The sequence below is a fragment of the Lampetra planeri genome, chromosome 21, assembly GCF_965212315.1.
Source record: "Lampetra planeri chromosome 21, kcLamPlan1.2.h2, whole genome shotgun sequence".
NCBI classification, from domain to species: domain Eukaryota; kingdom Metazoa; phylum Chordata; class Hyperoartia; order Petromyzontiformes; family Petromyzontidae; genus Lampetra; species Lampetra planeri.
This window is the reverse complement of record NC_136127.1, coordinates 10,486,196-10,507,220: the sequence shown is the minus strand read 5'-3', so window position 1 is coordinate 10,507,220 and position 21,025 is coordinate 10,486,196. Positions and strand designations below refer to the sequence as shown.

General features: G+C 46.3%; 2 protein-coding genes across 2 annotated transcripts in view; both read left to right on the top strand.

The window, feature by feature from the left end:
- The first annotated feature begins 1,163 nt into the window (after positions 1-1,163).
- On the top strand, positions 1,164-12,569 carry LOC144724662 (tetraspanin-31-B-like). Its single transcript, XM_078603961.1, has 6 exons — positions 1,164-1,322; positions 3,789-3,956; positions 5,696-5,776; positions 6,444-6,557; positions 7,797-7,907; positions 9,089-12,569. The coding sequence occupies exons 1-6, from the start codon at positions 1,260-1,262 to the stop codon at positions 9,161-9,163; spliced, it is 612 nt and encodes a 203-aa protein (XP_078460087.1). The 5' UTR covers positions 1,164-1,259; the 3' UTR covers positions 9,164-12,569.
- Positions 12,570-20,135: 7,566 nt separating this feature from the next.
- The window catches only part of NHEJ1 (non-homologous end joining factor 1), a 38,785-nt gene continuing 37,895 nt past the window's right edge, over positions 20,136-21,025 (top strand). The window contains exon 1 of the mRNA XM_078603959.1: positions 20,136-20,390. The gene's annotated coding sequence lies outside the window, so the exon portion shown is untranslated. The remainder of the gene's footprint in view (positions 20,391-21,025) is intronic.

The following is a 21,025-nucleotide window of genomic DNA, read 5'->3' as shown; positions in this document are numbered from 1 at the left end:
GCCTTTGCGGGAGGGCTTTGAAGTGGACACTGGGAAGCCAAAACATCCTCATTGGCAAGGCGCCCCACGCTGATCATCGATCGATTCCTTGAAATTGATCCTAAATCATTGGACATGCCAAAATAACTTCTGAAAAATACTTTAATGGCCCTCTTTAAAACTAACATTATTTTGAACATCGTGTGTTGTTGTGTCTAAAATGTATTGTTGTGATGAAAAAAAATTAGTTTTGAACAATATTTTTAAGGTGGGGCACCATCTCAACGCCCCAAAAGAGACCAGCCGGCGTAGCTCAACTGGGGTAATGCATAGCAACCATCGCAGTCGATTTAAAAAATGTGGCAGAACCCTCCTGCGAAGGGGGCATGAGACTCAGTGAGGTAAACAACTAAAACAAGCATATATGTTGTATACCTAAACTATTTGGTGAAACACCACATTGGCAGTGCTGCACAAGCACAAGTAACACAAACAACTCGTTTGTCAAAAACACTGCCATATAAGGAAACATATATAACAGTAAAGACCATTGCCTGAAACGTCGCCTCACCTATATTATTACATTTTAAGGCCACTGTTATTTGATGAACGCGGTTAGTAGTTTGCACGTATTTTGAACTTCTTTCGCACCGTACGTAGTCAATCGTGCTAATCCGAGGTGCGTGTTAGTGTGCAGGGGTATGCAGTTTGGTAGGGTGTGTGGTGCGTTTCCTTGAGCCGCGCTGCTCCATTGTTCTCACTCATCAGCGCTGTTCAGATATTTTGGTTTTCATTTTATGAAAAAACAATCCTCCCAAGACAAAGAGCGCTATAACGAATCAGCGCTCTACCTGGTCACGCTAAGCGAGGTCTTCCTGGTTTACGACTGGCGTCCCAACAGAAGCTGACACGTGGCTACGGGGTGGCGTATCAGCGTGGAACTATCAGTTATTTTGTTTTCATTTCACAAAAAAAAATCTTCCCAAGACAAATAGCGCTATAACGAATCAGCGCTATACCCGGTCGCGCTAAGCGAGGTCTGCCTGGCGTCCTAACAGGGGCTGGGCACGCGGCTTACGGCGTGACGTCATCGGCGTGTAACCAATCCACGTTCCGGGGCTCCCGCGTGGGGGTGGGGTGGAGCACCCCCCTCCCTCCCTCCCATCGTCCCCGCCCTGCCCCGCCCCGCACCACCTGCGTCATCACCGACGTCATCGTCACCCACAACCACCTCCATCACCGTCACCGCCGTTTCGTTTTTTTTATTTCACCAATTCGCGATGATGTGCGGCGGCTTCACGTGCTCGAAGAACGCGCTGTGCGCGCTCAACGTCATCTACATCGTGAGTTCGGCGCCGCTCTGCGAGGTTTTTTATTTTTATTTAAAAAAATGTTTGGGACGAAGGGCGCCCGTTAAGAACCTGGTGGGTGGTGGGTGACGTCACTGCGCTTTGTAATTCGCACTTCGCTTGGGCGTGACGGCGCGCACCCATTGGCCGCAGAGCCCGCGCGTGGTGCCCGAATGCGCGCGTCCCATTGGTCGGCGCGCCTGTGCGTTGTACGGTTTCCAACGGCGCGGCCTGCGCGCTTTAGGCCGGTGTTAAAGGGGCCGTTATTCGTCTGAACAAAAATTAAATAAACTTTAAACGTTTACACTAATTGTGACGCTAAATTAGTATCATTGGTGATGAGAGCTACGGTAGTGAGTAATGATAACCGATACATTGTTCACGGGGAGGTGTTCCTTTGTTATGGTTTAATAAAGCCAGCAGTGGGTTTCTCCCGTAAACAATCATAACTGTCACAATAATAATGATTATGTAAATCGAACGGTTATAACAATCCTTGTTCCATGAACATAAATGCTCTTATATTGACCAACAAATGTAATGTCAAACGGCAACATGATTACCTGTACAAGTGAGTACAGTTCTTGAAGCTTTGGTGCTCATCAGCGGAATCCGATGAGCTATAATGCGCTTTCTCACAGATGTCCAGTCGACACGTAATGTCCTGTTTACAGCCCTGAGACAGTGTCTGAAATTCCACATTTCTATGGCAGATGAGTGAATCTAACCACGTGACAAACGCTGCTGGCTTCCCCACAAAGTGGTGCCGAATGTATCGACCCCGGAGGGTTGATGGGCGGAGTCAACCCCCAGGCAGGATTTGAACTCTCAACCTTAAGATTGAGAGCAACGCCTTCTTGCGACGTGGATCGTGCCTTGTTCCCACAATCAACATTTTATAATTTAACTTTGAACTTGTACGAAGTAATACGTTTTAGTAATACATTTTTAATATTGAAGGATTTGTGTCGGTACCCAAAAAGCTACTGTTCGGTAAACAATATACCATTTGAAAAAAAAAACTGGTCATCAGAACACATGTTTAAATGTAATTCCCATTAGGCCCCGTGGTATGAAGGGCAGTCGCCAACCTTTATGAACTGTCCTCTCTTTATCCTATGACGTAGGGCAATTGCCCGAAATGTCGCCTATTGTTTTATTTTAAGGATCTGTTAATAACGAATATTATTTTGTAGGTATTTTTGTTGTGCTGCACTACCAAGCGAGTATCACCAAATAATTTGTTTCATATAATATATGATCATATTTACAATGTTTAACATTTCCCCCTTTTAGACAGAGAGAATGCATGAATGCTTTCAACCCTTATTTTAAAGCGGTAAAAAAAAAACTTCTTTACGCCCCATGAATTATTGCTGGAGCAACAGCTCCCGTATTGTGTGTGTACTTATCCACTGCTGATAACAGCCAACTGAGATACGGTCATTGACCAGGGTCCTTCTGGTGAGCGATTATATTTTTAAATCGGAGACGGCCCAGTTAGTTTGAGTTCTTTGGGTGACCACTGTTTCATAAGGTCCACTCAGAAACGTAGCTCTTTTTCAGAAACGGCCTGACCACAAATGATAGCTCAACGAAGTGGCTTATCATCATGTGGAAATGTATAGCAGACGAATATTCGCTGGTCTCCAGGATGGCTAACAGATGGCAGTACAGCAAGGTGTTTTTTTTTTACCTCTGTGCGAACCTCTGAGTTTTAGACCAAATACTTTCTATCTGGGCTTTCCAGAGCTCCCTCAAGTAGAGGCCCTTTTCCTAGCAGTAGCATTTCCAAGTATTTGCAGGGCTGCACCATTATCCTGTTTATAGATTCATACAAATATATGCAGTAAACCCTTGTCAATTGGATACATGGGGCTCTGGCCTTGCCGAATTATTCAATATTTCGAATTACAGTATGTACAATGGTACTCCACAGTGCCTCCTGCCCCAATATGAAAATAATAATCCAAATTTGTTTTACATAAAATATTTTCCACAAAAAGTAGCACCATCAGTAATCAGCACTGCAGGCGAAGGAGGAGGATGTGGTAGGTTCCATGTGGTAGGTGCCAGAGGTTGTGGAGGGGGGCTTAATGCACTTAGTATTTAGGATGCACTTACTGACCTGTGGACTATAAAGTCCAAAGCAACAGGTCTGCACTCACGCTCACCACGTGCACCGCCACTAGACCGAGTTATTGTTTTAGTCGTGGCGCGCGGCGTCGCTCCACGTGTATGCCGAAATCGGACCATTCTGTACGGCAATTCGGCTCATGGCGAATTACTAATACATGGTATATATATGCCGAACCGCAGCCGTGCCGAATTATCCCCAATTACGAATGATCAAATACCGAAATAATGAGATTTTACTGTATATAGATTCACACGTTCTTAGGTCGGGCTAGTCAGCAAGCGGCTTTGCCTGTCTCCGTGTTGCGCTCAAATCTGTCGCAGATCGTGGGCCTGCTGCTCATGGCCATCGCAGGCTGGGGACTGGGCTACGGCGTGGTCAACACCATCTCGCTCATCGGCGGTGTGGTCGCCGTGGCCATCTTCCTCTTCCTCATCGCCATCGTAGGGCTCGTGGGAGCCATGAAGCACCATCAGGTGCTGCTCTTCTTCGTATCCTCCACTGTTGGCAGCGGGGTGTGCGGGACACGTGAAATGCCTGTGGGCCCCCTTTGCCGTTGCCGTAGCCGATTTGTGCTGGGACCGTGCAAGAGCCAGGCCGACGTGGAATAAACTTTTCAACTAAACTATTTTCACGTGACCAGGTAAGGCCCACTGAGCTATACAGCTCTTTTTCAGAAACGACCTGGTCATAAATGATAGCCCAAACGAAGGGGTTTATCATCATGTGGAAATTTAAAGCAGCCAAATACTCTAAGCCAGTGGTTATTAACCTGGGGTGCACTCACCCTTTGGGGGTGTGAGATGCCCTTTCTGGGGGTGTGAGGCATGCCAGATTTGTTTCGAAGGTAAATCATCGAAACACAAATTAAACACGGGCACGCGAGTACAACTACTTTGTTTCATCAAACCTACATTATAATGTTTTGAACGATTGAGAACCAAAGGGGCGTGCAAGGCTGCAGAAAAGGTTAAGAACCACTGCTTTAAGTGCATGTTTATAACTGTGGAGGGAAAAACCAGAGGACCCGGACAAAAATCCACGTGACCACGGGGAGAACATGTATACTCCAAATATACATTCGTTATGGTCAGAATCCAATCTCTGACTTCCTGTATACCAGGCGAGGGAGTTAACAATTCGCCACCACGGCACCAGGTTGTTTTCCCACTGCAGAAACCTCACAGTATACTGACTGATGACACCTGACCCCGCTAGCTCCTGAGACAGATTCAGATGCCAGCATATCACGGTTTAGTTCCGGCTCTGCACGGCACATAGACAATGGAAAGCCGCCCGTACTGTGAGTCCCCCCCACTGTCTTGGCTCGGATGTGCCATTATTATTAAGGATCGTAGTTTGCAAAAAATAAATTCACGCCATTCGTAGTATGAGCTGGCACCAGCTTGCCCCGCCATCGTATTAGTATGTCAGTAATTTACCCTCCAATTGTATAACAACAAGATCCCTCAGATCCTCTGGTACCGGTCTTTTAGTCGTCCCCAAAGGTCAGGACCAAAACCTAGGGAGAAGCGGCTTTTAGTGTTTACAGTCCTCGCCTGTGGAACATCCAGCCAGGGTATTTGAGGGCTTCAGAATCATTAAGCACTTTTAAAATAAATCTAAAAACGTATTTTTTAAACTTGCTTTTAATTAGGATGTTCTTAATGTGTTATTTGTATTATGTCTTCGCTAGAAATTTGTTACGTGATTTATTTTGCCTACAATTTCACTTTTATTGTTCATGCACTTTGTATTGAATTTTTTTTTTGCACGAATAGTGCTATAGAAATATAGTTTGATTGATTTAGATATATTTTCGGTTGGTAAAATATGATATTACCTTTATTTATTATATTTACAAAAGATACATTTTCTGTAATATTTTGTTTTCAAAGAAACAAAACTATGAACTGTCGTAGTTTAGTGGTACACATGACTAAACGCTCCTTTGTGGCTCCCGTGGGTCACGTGATTGCCAATGAAGCTGTGCAGCCCAATTGGTAATTGCTCCATAAGCTTCGAATGTTTGAATTGTTTCAAATATTTTCACGTAAATGATTTTATCTCCCGTTGCCTGCAACAACGCGTAGCACGTTTTCTACCAGACATAACAGTTTCATCGAGATTGCTTGTTGCTTTGTACGTTATGCCTCTTACAGCTTGGCACTAATGTCCTTTCTTTGAACCACATTGCAAGCGGTATTTTCTTTAACAAGAACGCTCGCAGTACATCGTCATCCTGTTTTTGCTGTTCATCGTACAATTCAGCGTGTCTTGCTCCTGCCTCGCCTTCAACAGTTCCCAGCAGGTACGGCGGACACTCCACACCGTCTTCACACTTGAATCATTCGTAAAGTGGGATTTGGGATTTTTATTGGCGCCAAGGTGACGAGATGTTATGTCCCTTGCCTGGTATACAGAAGGTCATGGGTTGAATCCCGACCCTGAAGCCTGCTGTATATTTGGAGTTTGCATGTCTCTCTCCCCGTGGTCGCGTAGATTTTTCTCCGAGTCCTCCGGTTTTCCCCTCCACATTTAGAAACATGGAGTATTTGGCCGCTGTAAATGTCCTCATGATAAGCCACTTTGTTGAGCTATAATTTGTAGCCAGGTCGCTTCTGAAAAGAGCTATAGTGCTCAGTGGGCCTTACCTGGTAAAATAAAAAAAAGTTAAATAGTAATTTGTAACGTGTCCAATTTTTGTTTACTTTTCGGGAGAGAGAGGGAGAGAGGTGGAATAATTTAACTGGCCCCAACAGTTGCCCGAGCTCTGTGGTCCTATATTTGCATGTTTGGCAAAATCCGTGATTGAGTGCTCTTTGAGTATCTGTAGAAAGCTCACGCGCGCGCGAGGGGCGTTACACCCAATCCACCCCCCCCCCCCGTACATTAACGGTGTGAGAAAGTCGGGAGGTCGTCGTGTGTGGCTCTCTCGGTATGTCGCGGAAATCGCGCACGTGTTTGGCCCCGCGCAGGAGACGTTGCTGAAATATGGCTGGAAAAATCTGAGCAACAGAACGGTGGGCGACTTGGAGAAGAAGTTGGACTGCTGTGGGTTCTTTCAGCAGAAGCTCACGGAGTGCTTGGCGGTGAGCAATGTGATATCTCTCCCCAGCGACACACTGCCATAGTTACAGACTTACATCGAACTCATGTACATGACCCGTGTGCCAGTGGTAATTTGATTCGCGTTTTTTTTATTTTAGCCATTCTCTTTGGCTAGTCGGCAACAGTGTAAAACTAAAATTAGTCCACTAATTTAATGTTGGAGTTAGAGTCGTGGAATTCTTTGCCCATCCCCCCAATATTGTTGAACTCGGTACGTACTTTTATACACGTATGTAGTCAGACGTCCTCAGACGAACAGACTTTGTTATCCATGCTGAGGTGGTGGGGATACATTCAGTTTCATAGCAAATTGCTGACTTATTCTATGAATAATCCATATTTTCTACAATTGTGCGCACCTGCAAAATTGACACTCGTGTGCTATGAGGTTATTTTTTTAAAATATGAACTGCGAGATCTAAATTTGTGGAGTTGTCCTGGGCACTGTGTACACCGTGTACGCGATAGCCTTCCCGTGCAGGTGCTCATGATGACGAGATGGTGCCAAAGAACACACCGTGGGAACTCCCTGCATGTATGTGAGAGTAGAGTAAAACCCCGGCTAGCCGGATTTTGCATTTAGCCAAAAAAGCTGGACCAATGCTGGCTAACTAAAATGCATTCTTTCATGTATTTTTTATACAAGAACATAGTCAATATTTTTGTTTACATAATATACTTTCGGTTGTGCTTTGGAATATGTTTTGTCACCTACCATGTGTCATAAAATGCATGAGAACATCTTGGATTTTGTGTAGTGTATAAAATACGTAATTCAAGTGTATTAAATGTACGTTAGTGGTGGGAGAGGGTGGTGGAGGATGGCGGGGAGGGGGCGAATAGGGGATGGGCGGGAGGGGCAATATGGGACGAGGTGGGGGATATGGGATAGTGGGAAGGGATGATGGGGGAGGGCGGAGGGGGATGCGAGATGGTTGGGAGGGGGCGATAGAGGAGGACTGTGAAGTGGTGGGTAAAGGTCATAGGGGAGGTCTGAGGTGGATGGAGGGGGGGTGATGCAGGTACCTCCAGATATAATTTCTGTATTGGGCATGATACACTACTCACACTACTATGTGTATAACCTGGTACTGTACACAGTATACAGAGTTTGCTGTTGATTTTTTTGTAGGTTGATATTCAATGCAAATCAGAGGGTTGCCAGATTTTTTGCCTAGCCAGACCGGGTACTCCCCCTCTGTGTGTGGCCATCCTCACAGGCTTGCCAGGAGAAACAGTCTTGTAGCAACTGCGGCACGCTGATGTTGAATCACGCCAAGGAGGCCCTGCAGATCTGCGGAGGAGTTGGACTCTTCTTCAGCTTTACGGAGGCGAGTCAACCTGGGTCACTCACTCAACCCCACTGGCAGAGCCGGATTGGCCCATGGGTTAAGCGACGGCTTAAAAAGTGCTAAGAAGTGTTAGGAAAAAGGGAGAATGCCAGATATGTTACCTGTTTTATATATATGTGTGTTGTTTTATTTTAAGGTACTTATGAATTTGTTGAGTTTTCTGCGGGTGTAAAAAAATAGCATTCCCCTGCTTCAAGATGGTTCACCAAATGGGAAACGGCCACTGGTAGTGTGTTGTCATAATCGTCTCTGTCACCATTGTCATCATCGTAAGCATCATCATCATGGTAATAGAGCAGCAGATGACCTTTATATAATGGTTCCAGGGGCAGCTGTGCATCTAACATTGATGAATATCCAAGGACTGGTGAATGACAGACCAGGACTGATACTGCTCATGTTTTCAATTGTTGTTATCCTCACGCGCAGCGTCTGATGCCAGCACTTTTGTTTTCAGAATTATCGCAAATGTAATTGTCGGGTCTTTGAGGTCACACTAGTTGGAGTTGATCTGCCTTCGTAACGCTTTCCAACTTGGGTTAAAATCATTTTTGATTAGTTCCGTCCATATGGGCATCTGTCGATCCAGCCTTCTTTCTATAATGGGGGGTGGCACTATAACTCTTGTAAAGATTATCTATTGTGAACCAACCTGCAGTCTAAAGTTGTGTTGCTATTAGGGACTTCGCCTATTGAAAACTAGCCAGATTGATCACTGATCAAAAGGTGGCCCAAACCTTGGAGACACAAACCACAAACCAAGAGGACTATTGGAAATACGTGCAAACGGATTTTGCTCTGAGAGCTACCCATCATCAGATTCATGCTTCCGAAGACAAACGTGTGTTGGAAAGACATGAGGTTTTTTGGGTTAGATCGCGTAAATATAGATGTGTTGTTCAACCCGCCACCACCCAACAGCCAATTAGTAAGGTTTGTCACGTAAACAGAACATGCCAATTCGTTACTAGTTCAGCACATCTAGCACTCAGCCTACATGTTAAAGTGGCTCACGATCCACGCGCGACCATGATTTTTCGCCAACTTGGCTTTAAGTGTTTGGAATTGTTTTTCGACTTCCACTTGAAGACACCCGTGGTGCGATTGCGTAACCTGCTGCCGCGTGTCCCGTCCGTGTGTGCGCGCTGTCGCTCCGGCAGATCGTGGGAGTGTGGCTGGCGGCACGCTTCCGCAACCAGAAGGATCCTCGCGCCAACCCGAGCGCCTTCCTCTAGGGCAGGGCCCCGGATGCCGTGCGATTGCGAGCCCGGGTTTTGACGGTCGACTAAGCAGCGCGTGTCACCGTGAGTGTGGGAGCCATAATGTGTGCGTGCGTGCGGGCGTGTGTGCGAGGTATGTATATGTACGTTGGGCTTCTTTCGCACCGTACGTAGCCAACCGTGCTAATCGGAGTTGCGGGGCAAAGGACAACAAACCGAAAAACAAAAAGCAGTTCGAAAGAAGTTCGTTTTCAAACTGGTGGAGAATGATCGAGCATTGCTGTGGTTAATATTCGTCGCTTGCAACGTTCGAACGTCACTCCGGCCCGCCTCCCCCTCTCTTCCCCCACCCCGCCCCCCACCCTACTTCCCATCCGTCCATTTATCTCTCCAATATTCGCGTGGAGAAAAAAAAGTAAAAAAAACCCCTAGAGATATTCTTTCCAACGCACAAGCACGAGAAGCTGAAACGCGTCGTGTTGGTGAGAGGTGTAACGCACCGCGTGAATTTCCCCCGCATCACTTTTGCTGTCTGCCTATAATGCTGCCTACACACCACTGTACTTTTTGTAAATCCGACACGGCCGCAGTGATTGCACCGAGGGTACGCTCGTGTTGTGTGGTTTCTTTTTTTAGGATATTCGTAGTGGTTATACAGGGTGTCCGTGAAGGTGTAGTGCATTTAAAAAAAGAGTTGTAATGACAGCAGGTTTGTCTAGGTCATTAAAACCCAAACAAAGGCAAAGATACCCCGTATAGCCTTCACAGACTGTTGGGGCAAGTGCTGTTAGCGAGCAGCACCTATGGAGGCCGGCACGGCACACGAGGGGCTGGGTGGCCGGTACCACCCCCGTCTGCCTTTGTCTCCTGAATTGGCGATGTTTACACACCGCACCAGGTACTCATTTGAGGCCGAGTCAACCTCGGGGAGGTCCACGTCTGGTTCAAATAATGGTCACACACACGCAGCATTGTGAAAATCCCATCACACGGGTCTCTCACCTCATCCCCCACGTGTTTACCATGACGTCGGCAACACACTTGGTATCGAGATTTCAGAGAATCCCAGGTGTTGGAGAGTATCCCGGCTGTGTGATTGTTACAAAAACTTCTGTTCTGTTACCTTTTTAAAGTCACACGAGCATTATAATTTAACAAGAAAATTGTACGCGGAATATGTTGACGGTATTTTAACTACGGCGTTCAAACTGCCATCTGTAGTTTATTAATATCTTGATGAGCAACCCTCCGTGAGACATTGTCAACATCCTGTCATTCGAGGCTTGCTGGATGTCGCTGGTGTAATTCGTCACCCACTTGCTTTCTTTCCAACTGCTCAGTTACCCAGTGGTGATGTCTGTACCCGGAAGGAGAAGCTGTGTTGTTTTAATTTGTAATTCCGTTGCACCTGAAAGCAGTTCTGTGATATCTCCTTGTTCTCGAACACGGGGTGATGCACCGGTTTTGCCGGAGTCACGGATTGGCTCTTCGTGGCACTTTGAATAAAACAAAAGACAAAAAAAAAACCTCGTACCATTTATATCGAGATGAATTCTGATTGTGTGATTGTGCGGTCATGTATTCAGAAATCAGAATATTTATTTATACTGGAGGAATCCGATGCGCTATGAAGCCTTTTTTCATAGATATCCAGTGGTATTGATCTGGTGTTCCTTTGGAATACTTATGGTTACATAGCAAGTCGTATTAAGCGTTGTGCACATTCATACGGCTCTTCAAACTTCAGCCGTACATTTCCACGTTGGGTAGTCGAGCAGGTCAGTTTGAAGGTAACGGTGCGATAAATAATTGATTTGTGGGTGCAAGACTTAACTTCGCCACGGCACGTACGCTGAGCGGTTATTCTGGCACTGTTTCTGCTGCGATGTATCCGTAACGTGGCGAATTTGTAAAGATCGCTGTGGAGAGAAAGGGAGAAAACAAGTAACACTTTGGTAATGCTGCGAGGGATTGACACCGGCGTCTGTTATCGCCGAAGATTTAAGGGAAAGAATGAAATGTTTGAATAATCAGGGCCATGTAGAAGGATGTCTGTCCGTGGGGCTTCATGCGTGCGTGCGTGCCCTTGTGTAGGGCAGGGTGACACGACCGAGCTGAAACACGTTTGCTGCAGATGTTTGCGGTTCGAGGCTGATGGTCGCCCTGGTTAATGCTGCGGGTGTATTAACCATAAATGATAATAATTCTTTTAAACTAATTTTTTTGGTTAAATTCGCACTAGGCCTCAAAGCGCTTTGCAGAACGCCTGTTTAGTTATGGAGAAAGCCTGTTGTAAAAACAGGTCAGTTTTTAAGACGTGATTTAAACAGTGTAACAGACTCCGATACCCCCATGGACCCAGGAAGGGAATTCCACAATTGCGGAGAGCCTGGCTACACAAAGCTCCGTTTCCCACAGAACAAAGTCTGGTCTTTGGAATAATTAATATTGAGGAGACCACAATCAGCAGATCTAAGTTTCCGCAGTGGAATATCAAAGTTCAGCAGATCGGTGAGATGTTTAGGAGCCAACCCATTCAAGGCTTTCAACGTAAGGAATAGATACTGATCTGCCTCACAGTTAACGTTCAAAAGATCCCGCGCCGTTATTTTTGATATGGAGTAGGCCACGAGTGCCCGGGCCTTGCGATCCCAGTTTGCTCGAATTTTACTTGTTTGGGAAGAAAATCCACAACGGTTGCATCGTGCCCCCCCCACCGCCCCCGGCAGGCTGGTGCTGCTTACATCTTACGTCACGTAGGGAGGACTGCCAAGTTGGGTACCCCAACGAATGGACTGTTGCACGGCAATGGAATGAATTGTCGGGCTGAGATGCGATGCAAGCCGCTGTACTCTTGAGATGCTGAGGTGTTTTAAGCGAGCGCCGCTGTAACATGCAAATACTTATCCTACGGTTCGCGGACAATTGTGGATGCGTCGAGGTCTCAGGATGCGAGTCTCCGATGCAAATTAAAAGTCGTAGCGGATGAATCTTGCTTCAGTTACCATCGTTCAGTATTTTTTGTTCAGCGTAGTTAATAAAACAAAATATTTGCGTTTGGCCGCAATATGAAACCTCCTCGTTGACAGGGCCAATCGCTTCTTATCGTGAACGGTGTTGCGTTTTCAAAGTAGCGATGGTGTGTTCACTGAAAGTAATATATGTGAATTGTAAAACGGGAAAAAAACAATGAAATTTGGTATTTACAACCGATGTTTTTGTGCGCTGTTTCTTTCTTCCGCGAATGGGGCTCTGTGTGTTGTGACCGCGCGGAGACTCTTAAGCAACGTCAAATCGACGTAGAACCGGCACTTAATTTCTCGGTTGAGCTGTCATTTGTGATAACCACGTCGCTTTTGAAAAACAAGCTATGTAGCTCAGTGGGACTTACCTGGTAAAATAAAATAAAACGTTGAATATGCTTGTTTGTGGAACGCTGCTTGGCTGAGTGACATCAACACCGTGCCGCGCAATGTTGTTTTACTTCATGGACATTTGTGCCATCGTCATCATCATGTGCATGCCCCTCGGGACGGAGCAGTTCCCACAAGCCACCAACCAGGCAGAGCTACATTTTTTTAAAGGCTTCAATCAAGAGTTGGCAACTCCAACAATGTGTCCTGATATTCAAGAATCTTAATTTTTGTTTACATAGCGGTGAATGGTCGCGCCTTTAGTGGCTACGGACGTGATTTGAGACCCATTACGTGCAACATTTACATTGAAAAGCATCGATTTGCCACGATTCAGTGTATGTATTGCGAGCTTACGAGTTGATTAACCTGTGCACAATTTGCACAAACAGTGTTCTGCTTCACGTCGGAGGAACCTGGAGCATCTGGAGAACACCTGCCATGCGTGCGATGGGATAACTCTTAAGAGCAGTTGTTCTTAACCTGGGGTGCACGCACACCTTTGGGGTGCGAGACATGGCCACGTGTTTTTTGGAAGGAAAATCATGGAAACAAATTAAGCAGGGGCATGTAAGTACAACTACTTTGTTTCATCAAACCCTTTGTATTGATTAAACCAAATTACGATTGAGAACCAAAGGGGGGGGGGGTGCAAGGCTGGAGTTAAGGTGAAGAACCACTGTCTTAGAAGCTCCGCTGTACAGACGGGTTTTGCGATCCCGCTTGCTGTACTGCCACCTCGGAACCCCAGCGGTTTCGGGGGTTTCACAACAAATGTCTCCACGCGACCGCCGGACCTCCGGTTACACTGGTCAACAAAAAAAAAAATTCTGGCCTGGGCTTTTGCAGCTGTTTTAGACTAATTTCAGGGTGCTGATTCCAAATCTGATCTCAGATTTGCTCTATCACATCTCATTTTTATGCTATCGGCATACCCCATTTTCATTGATTTTACCCGAAATTAACTGTCACTTATGATTGCAAGTTGTTGCGAGTCAGTGACTGATTTAGTGTTAAAATATGGTGCTGTATTTTTAGGATAGTGTGTTTATAATATCATTTTATGTAGATATCCACATTTATTTAATATTTTTCTTCTGCAGTTTTTATTGAAAATGCAATATTTGATATCTCAAAAACCTGATGTGATAGACAAAAACTTAAATTTAGCTGTGACGCCAGATTTGGAATCAGTACCCCAAAATTACCTTAAAACCGTTGGAATCCGTGGCCTCCAGTGTGGGGGCCGACATCCACCCCACCGCTCTCGTTGGGCAGGTGGGGCACGACGTTCCCTTCTTCCGTTACCTCCTCCACCGCGTCGGTCGGCTCCTGCCGGGCCCCCGCCGACCGAGTGATCGGGGCCCCCCTCTCTGAGGTGACATACTCGTGCTGCTGGCTCACCGCCGCACGAAGTTGACCCACACGCCCGCGTCCACCACAGCTAACGCTAGCGCAGCACACGCAGGTACGCCCGCACGCACACACCTGCAGGCGATTACCTCGCCGCGCGCCCTTGCCGCGGCTCCGCGTCCACTTCTCGCAGCGCGTTTCCCCAAGCAGTCGCTCCACACACAAATCACCGACACCACACCGATGCTCTGTGCTCACTTTGATTTGCGGCGCAAATGCGCACCACCCGGGGGAATATGTTGCGAGAAGAACCTAGCCTACTGCTAAGTGCCCAGTCACTCAAACGTCTTGCCACGTACCTCGAAGCTGTACTCGCGGCGTCGCACGGACGCTGTGAGAGTCGGAGGGAGAAGGACGAGAGAGAACTACCTATCACTGCCTCGTAGCAGCACTCTCTGACATCACACGGATGCTGCGAGCGGCTCGAGGAGGCAGGACGGCAGGGAGTGGCTCTTGGCGGCCCTGATATTGAAGACAAGATACCTGAATCATCCCGGGCTTCTCTTCTTATCCCCCGAACTTCAAAAGCCCGGGGTGGCGTTGTACCACGTGGCCATTCGTGCGCCTACCTGCGGTTTCCGCTCCCTGGTGTTGTGTGTCCTCCGTGGAGTGCTGCGTGCTGCTGCTCCGACCACCCATTGTTCTCCCCGTGCTCATTAATTCTGACCTCATGTTCTGCCCTCGGCCCCTCCCGATGTCGTGAATGACTCATTGCGGCTGGCCCAGTGAACCTTTTTGCGCACATACAATTTTAAGCCAACTCATGGGCACCGCAATGTGACCTTTCCTGCGAGGTTCGGCCAATCTCCTGGCACCGGGAAACCGTGGGACTTTCCTCCTGGGGGTCCTTCGGATTAAAACCCGTCGTGCCAGGCAATCCTCCGCCAGGACACCACGTGTGTGTAAAAAAATAATAATAAATGAAAATAAATCAACTAAATCACGACGTTTCGGAGGCAACACAAGTCTCCGTCTTCAGGTGGGACCGTCACAGCTAAATTTAAGATAAGCCCCTCCCCCCTTAACTTGCATTTAAGATATTGTCTCTTGGATTTCTCCACACTTGATACAGTTCAACACACCCATAAAGATACGTCGTAGGCCGCTGCAGAGCTACGTTATGGGCAGCAGAGGGCGGTGCAGCAAAGTCCATTGCCTTGTTACCCCGTGCCCTCACCACAGCTGTTGCTGCCCGCATTCACCAAGACGCACTGGCCGTTCAAACGCCTGTCACGACCCTCGCGGCGTGGGGAAGTCCTCATCCAGCATTGGATTGATAAAAAAAATAGCTGCACGGGAACGTGAATATGGTGGTGCGGCGGTGGCTAGGAGATGTTAACTGCCTCGCCTGGTATGCAGGAGGTCGTGGGTTTGATCCCGACCCTGACGCCTGCTGCTGTATATTTGGAGTTTGCGTGTCTCTCATCATCATCACGGTGGCTAGGAGATGTTAATTGCCTCGCCTGGTATGGAGGAGGTTGTGGGTTCGATCCCGACCCTGACGCCTTCTGCTGTATATTTGGAGTTTGCGTGTCTCTCTTTCTCATCATCATCACGGTGGCTATGAGATGTTAACTGCCTCGCCTGGTATGCAGGAGGTCGTGGGTTCGGTCCCGACCCTGACGCCTGCTGCTGTATATTTGGAGTTTGCGTGTCTCTCTCTCTCTCATCACCATCACGGTGGCTAGGAGATGTTAACTGCCTAGCCTGGTATGAAGGAGGTCGTGGGTTCGATCCCGACCCTGACGCCTGCTGCTGTATATTTGGAGTTTGCGTGTCTCTCATCATCATCACGGTGGCTAGGAGATGTTAACTGCCTCGCCTGGTATGCAGGAGGTCGGTGGATCGATCCCGACCCTGATGCTTGCTGCTGTATATTTGGAGTTTGCCTGTCTCTCATCATCATCATCACGGTGGCTAGGAGATGTTAACTGCCTCGCCTGGTATGCAGGAGGTCGTGGGATCGATCCCGACCCTGATGCTTGCTGCTGTATATTTGGAGTTTGCGTGTCTCTCTCTCTCATCACCATCACGGTGGCTAGGAGATGTTAACTACCTCGCTTGGTATAGATGAGGTCGTGGGATCGATCCGACCCTGACGCCTGCTGCTGTATATTTGGAGTTTGCGTGTCTCTCTCTCCCCGTGGTCACGTGGATTTCTCTCCCAGTCCTCCGGTTTTCCTCTCCACATTTAGAAGCAAGTCGACATCACGCTTTTAGAGTATTTGACTGCCATACCTTTCCACGTGATACGCTACTTCATTGAGCTATCATTTGTGATGGTCAGGTCGCTTCTGAAAGACAGCTACGGTATATAGTTCAGTGGGTACCTTACCTGGTAAAATTAAAATATCAGTTCAGTTTTATTCGTACGTTTTGAGTGATTTGCTTACCTGCCCTGTACTTTCCACCCCTATCACGTGTTCGTATCGTTGTAACTTTCTGACCCGCCCCTAGTGGACAATTGTGAAAAATAGTTTTTTTAAATCCTTTATATTAAGTTCGCTTGCTTGCTTACGACCGTGCAAATCTTTCGGTCGTTTTTTTAACCCACTTCCCGTGATCCAATCGAGCTGACATTTTCCACACAGACTCGTTGTGCGTGACAATTAATGTTCGTGAAATTTTTTTTCCAAAATGTTTCACTTTTTAGGACAAAAATATTATATTTAATTACCAATTTCTTAATGGTGCAATGCAATCATCTGACCCATAGGTGGTAGCCATCTCAAGCCAGAGGACGAGAGGACTCTAGCCGCCACGCATATAAAGGATTTATAGTGAGAAACTTTGTTTTTACTGGTTATTCTTATATAGCTCATCGGATTCCTCCAGTGTGTAAGAAAAAAACATATTCTGATTTCTAACATACATGACCGCACAACCAGGCACGCTCAATTTTCCATGCACGTGACCCATGGTGGTTATCGGGTTGTAAGTTCGAGTCCGGATCAGAGAAGCCGCTGTGGCGATGCAAGAAAAATCGGAGGTTCTGCTGATTGGCACTCGGCGCTCAGGCGAACAAAAATTAACCCGTAAAAACAAAGTTTTTCACTATAAATCCTTCATATGCGTGGCATCGGTTTTATTTTATTATTCATTTCTGTTTTTCTTGAGTAAGAGTTTCATTTTTATCACATTGGTATTTTAAATTAAATATGATTTTTTTTTTCCTAAAAAGTAGAAAATGTTTGAATTTTTTTTTCACGAAAATAAATTGTCACGCACGACGAGTCTGTGTGCAAAATGTCAGCTCGATTGGATCACGGGAATTGGGTTAAAAAAACGACCGAAAGATTTGCACGGTCGTAAGCGCGCAAGCAAGCAAGTGAACTTAATATAAAGGATTAAAAAAAAAATCCCGTTGGGAGGATCTGGTGCGGTTATCGCGGATTCCACGATTCAGTTTTGTACTCATTTAAAGAAGCCTCGGCCCCGTACTCGGACCAGACGATGTCGGTCTACACTCCGTAGTTTTTGTTGTATTCGCGTCTCTCATCGGTCGCTCTCATAACGTGCCCCCTTGCCAGTCTTTCCCTCGAAACCTCCTTAGGATTTCTCCGTCGTGTAAAGGCGGCGTTGACGTTGAGGCGCGTGGTGATATTTCGCTTTAATTGGCTGCGCGTGTTTCTATATTTTATATTGCCGGCTCCTGTGTTGAGAGTTGGGAGAGGGTGTGTTTGGAGACAGACAGCCATGTGTTGAGATTACTCAGGGGGCCAGTGATGGCAGCTGGCCGGTATTTAAAGGCAGCAGCTTAAACCCACCGTTATTAATAATTGCCGTGCTTTGGGAAGAGATGTAAAATTAAACAGGCGAATCCCTTCTGCTGCCACAACCACCGCCGCCACCACCACCACCACCATCTCTCACACCACCATCGCTGGTATGCAGGAGGTCGTGGGTTGGATCCCGACCACGATGCCTGTATTTTTGGAGTCTTTGGGTCTTTTTCCCCGTGGCCGCATAAATATTTCTCGGGCACCTCCAGGTGTTTCCCTCCACATTTAGAATTAACATCACGCGTTTCGAGTGTTTGGCTACCGCTATACATTTCCACGTGAAAAGCCACAGCGTTGGGGCTTTCATTTGTGGCCAGGTCTGACAGTACTGGACATCTGTGAAAAATAGCTTTATTGCTCATCGGATTTCTCCAGGATAAATAAAGATGATAAAAAAGAGCTACATAGCTCAGTGAGCCTTTCCTGGTGAAATAAAAAAAATGGTTTTAGTTAAAAATTCCATATTAGTTGTTTTTGTTTAATCAGTACAACCACCATCACCACCGAAATTGCGTGAAGGTGTGCGTCAAAGCAGACAACAAGATTAAATTTGATCACTGTAACATTTCCTCCCACTTGCACAATAAACACAACTCGTCATTAATCGGCTGCAAACATCAGGAAATAAAAAGCCAGTGGTGCAGGCAGGACCCTCCTGAAAATAAGCCATACGACTCGGTGTGGCTCTCCTGGATAAATAAGTCAAACTTTATTGTTTTATATTTTTATTATTTTATTATTTCCCTTCTACGTGACTTTACCGAAAGAACCAAGAATATGAATCCCTGCAGTCACGAAAGCTTTAAATCAAAAAGTAAAACTAGCTTTTTTGCCCGTCCAAGGACGGGTGTATGTTGCAGTAAATCTGAAATGTTCAATAGAAAAATTGTTCAGCTCATGATTATTATGTGGAGTGACGTCACCCGCTAATGGTTATTGGGGAGGGGTGCGGCATGTGGAGTTACGTCACCCGCTCATGATTATTAATGAGGGGAGGGGTGCTGCATATGGAGTGCGTGACCTTCTTGTGCGTTAGTGGAAATTTCCACGCGGGCATGAATATTAATGAAGGGGGGGGGGGCTCTTTTGCAGTGACGTCACGCACGGATGTAGCACTGTGCTGCGTAGATTTATTTTGTACCGTCACTTTCTGTAAAGAAACGTCATTTTTGAAGCGACTTTGCGTAATAAGTAATTTAATTCTGTTCGACCTTCCTCTGCGTTAGTGTAAAAATCCACCCGCTCATGAATATTAATGAGGGGGTGGGCCTCATGTGGAGTGACGTCACACGAGGGACGGACAGACATTTCTAAGTGATTATAGTAGGTAATATAAACATGCAAATACGTCTGCAGTGAAATGTTTACTTAAATTTCCTTTGTGAAGCACAGTCGTGGACATTTTCAGTGAAAGTGATGAACGTAAATTACCACTAACACTGCACATTAATTTTCTAGAGCTGATGCCGTGGTGGCTAGGAGATGTTCACTCCCTCGCCGGGTATAGGGCCGTCCATAAATGACGTCACGCGATTTTGGACGATTTTTGACCCCCCCCCCCTCGTCACACGGCGTCACAAAAAGTCAGACCCTCCCTCAAATATGACGTCACAAAGCTCTGTCCCCCCCCCCCCAAATTTGTTTTAAACATGCTTCAAATCGCTTTAAACTATTGTCATTGTAGTGCGTATTTAATGTGGCGCTGCACTCTGATGTTGTAGGAGAAAACATGTATAAAAAAGTATATTTCATTAAGTAGAACGTGTTGTCTATATTTATTTAAAGTTGCGCATTTTGATGTGACGTCACATTTCTCAACCCCCCCCCTCGTCACACATCTTCACAAATGTCTGACCCCCTCCCCCCCCCCCCTTCGGTGCGTGACGTCATTTATGGACGGCCCCTTATTTAACACCAGAAAATCCTCTCATCTGACACCAGAAAAACCTCTCATCTGACACCAAAAAACCCTCTCATCTGACACCAGAAAAACCTCTCATCTGACACCAAAAAACCCTCTCATCTGACACCAGAAAAACCTCTCATCTGACACCAGATAATCCTCTCATCTGACACCAAAAACCTCTCATCTGACACCAGAAAACCCTCTCATTTGACACCAAAAACACCAAAAAAACATTTGATATGGAACCAGAAAACCTCTGATCTGACACCAATTAAACTTCTCATCTGACACCAGAAAACCCTCTGATCTGACACCAGAAAATACCTCTCATCTGACACCATAAAACCCTCTCATATGACACCATAAAACCCTCTCATCTGACACCAGATAACCCTCTGATCTGACACTAAACCCCCCCCCCCTCTAATCTGGTACCAAAAACCCTCTAAACTGCCACTAGAAAACCTCTGATCTGGCACCACTGTAGCGGAAAGGGCGGTTGCGTCTATACCGTCTTCCGGGTCAAAAGTGCTCGCTCGTCCGCCGCCCCATGCTCTCGGCGTTGCGACAAACTTCGCCGTCGCCTCCCCCGCCGCCTAAACATTTAAAGACAATTCGCAACGCTTGCCTCTTCAAGGGGACAAGGGCGAGAAATACAGACATCGACTCGAGTTCGCTCACGTCTGACCGCGACGACGCCACAGACGACGGCGCACGCGGCCTCCGCTGTAAGCATTGCGCGTGACCGCGTGCAACGTGAACGAATGAATGAATCGATACGCTTGTTCACCACCACCACCACCACGTTATTATTATTTGTTTCTTTCGGTTAAGTCACGTCTAAAGATAAAATATTAAATTAAATAATAGAATACGACGTTTCGATTGCAACACAAGCAATCGTCATCAGGTATAATGATCAGGTATAATGATGATTGCTTGTGTTGCAATCGAAACGTCGTATTCTATTATTTAATTTAATTTATTATTTTATCTTTAGACGTGACTTAACCGAAAGAAACAAATAATAATTCCTGCAGTCACGAAAGTTCTAAAATTAAAATACCACCACGTTAGTTTATTGTGTGGCGCGGGGGTGGTGGGGTGGGGGTCTGTCACCTTGTTATTGTTTGGGGCCGTCCATAAATGACGTCACGCACCTAGGGGACGCGGGGGTCAGACATTTGTGACGGGGGGGGGGGGGGTGAGAAATGTGACGTCACATCAAAATGCGCAACTTTAAATTAATATAGACAAGACGTTCTACTTAATTAAATAGACTTTTTAATACATGTTTTCTCCTACAACATCAGAGTGCAGCGACACATTATATACGCACTACAATGACAATAGTTTAAAGCGA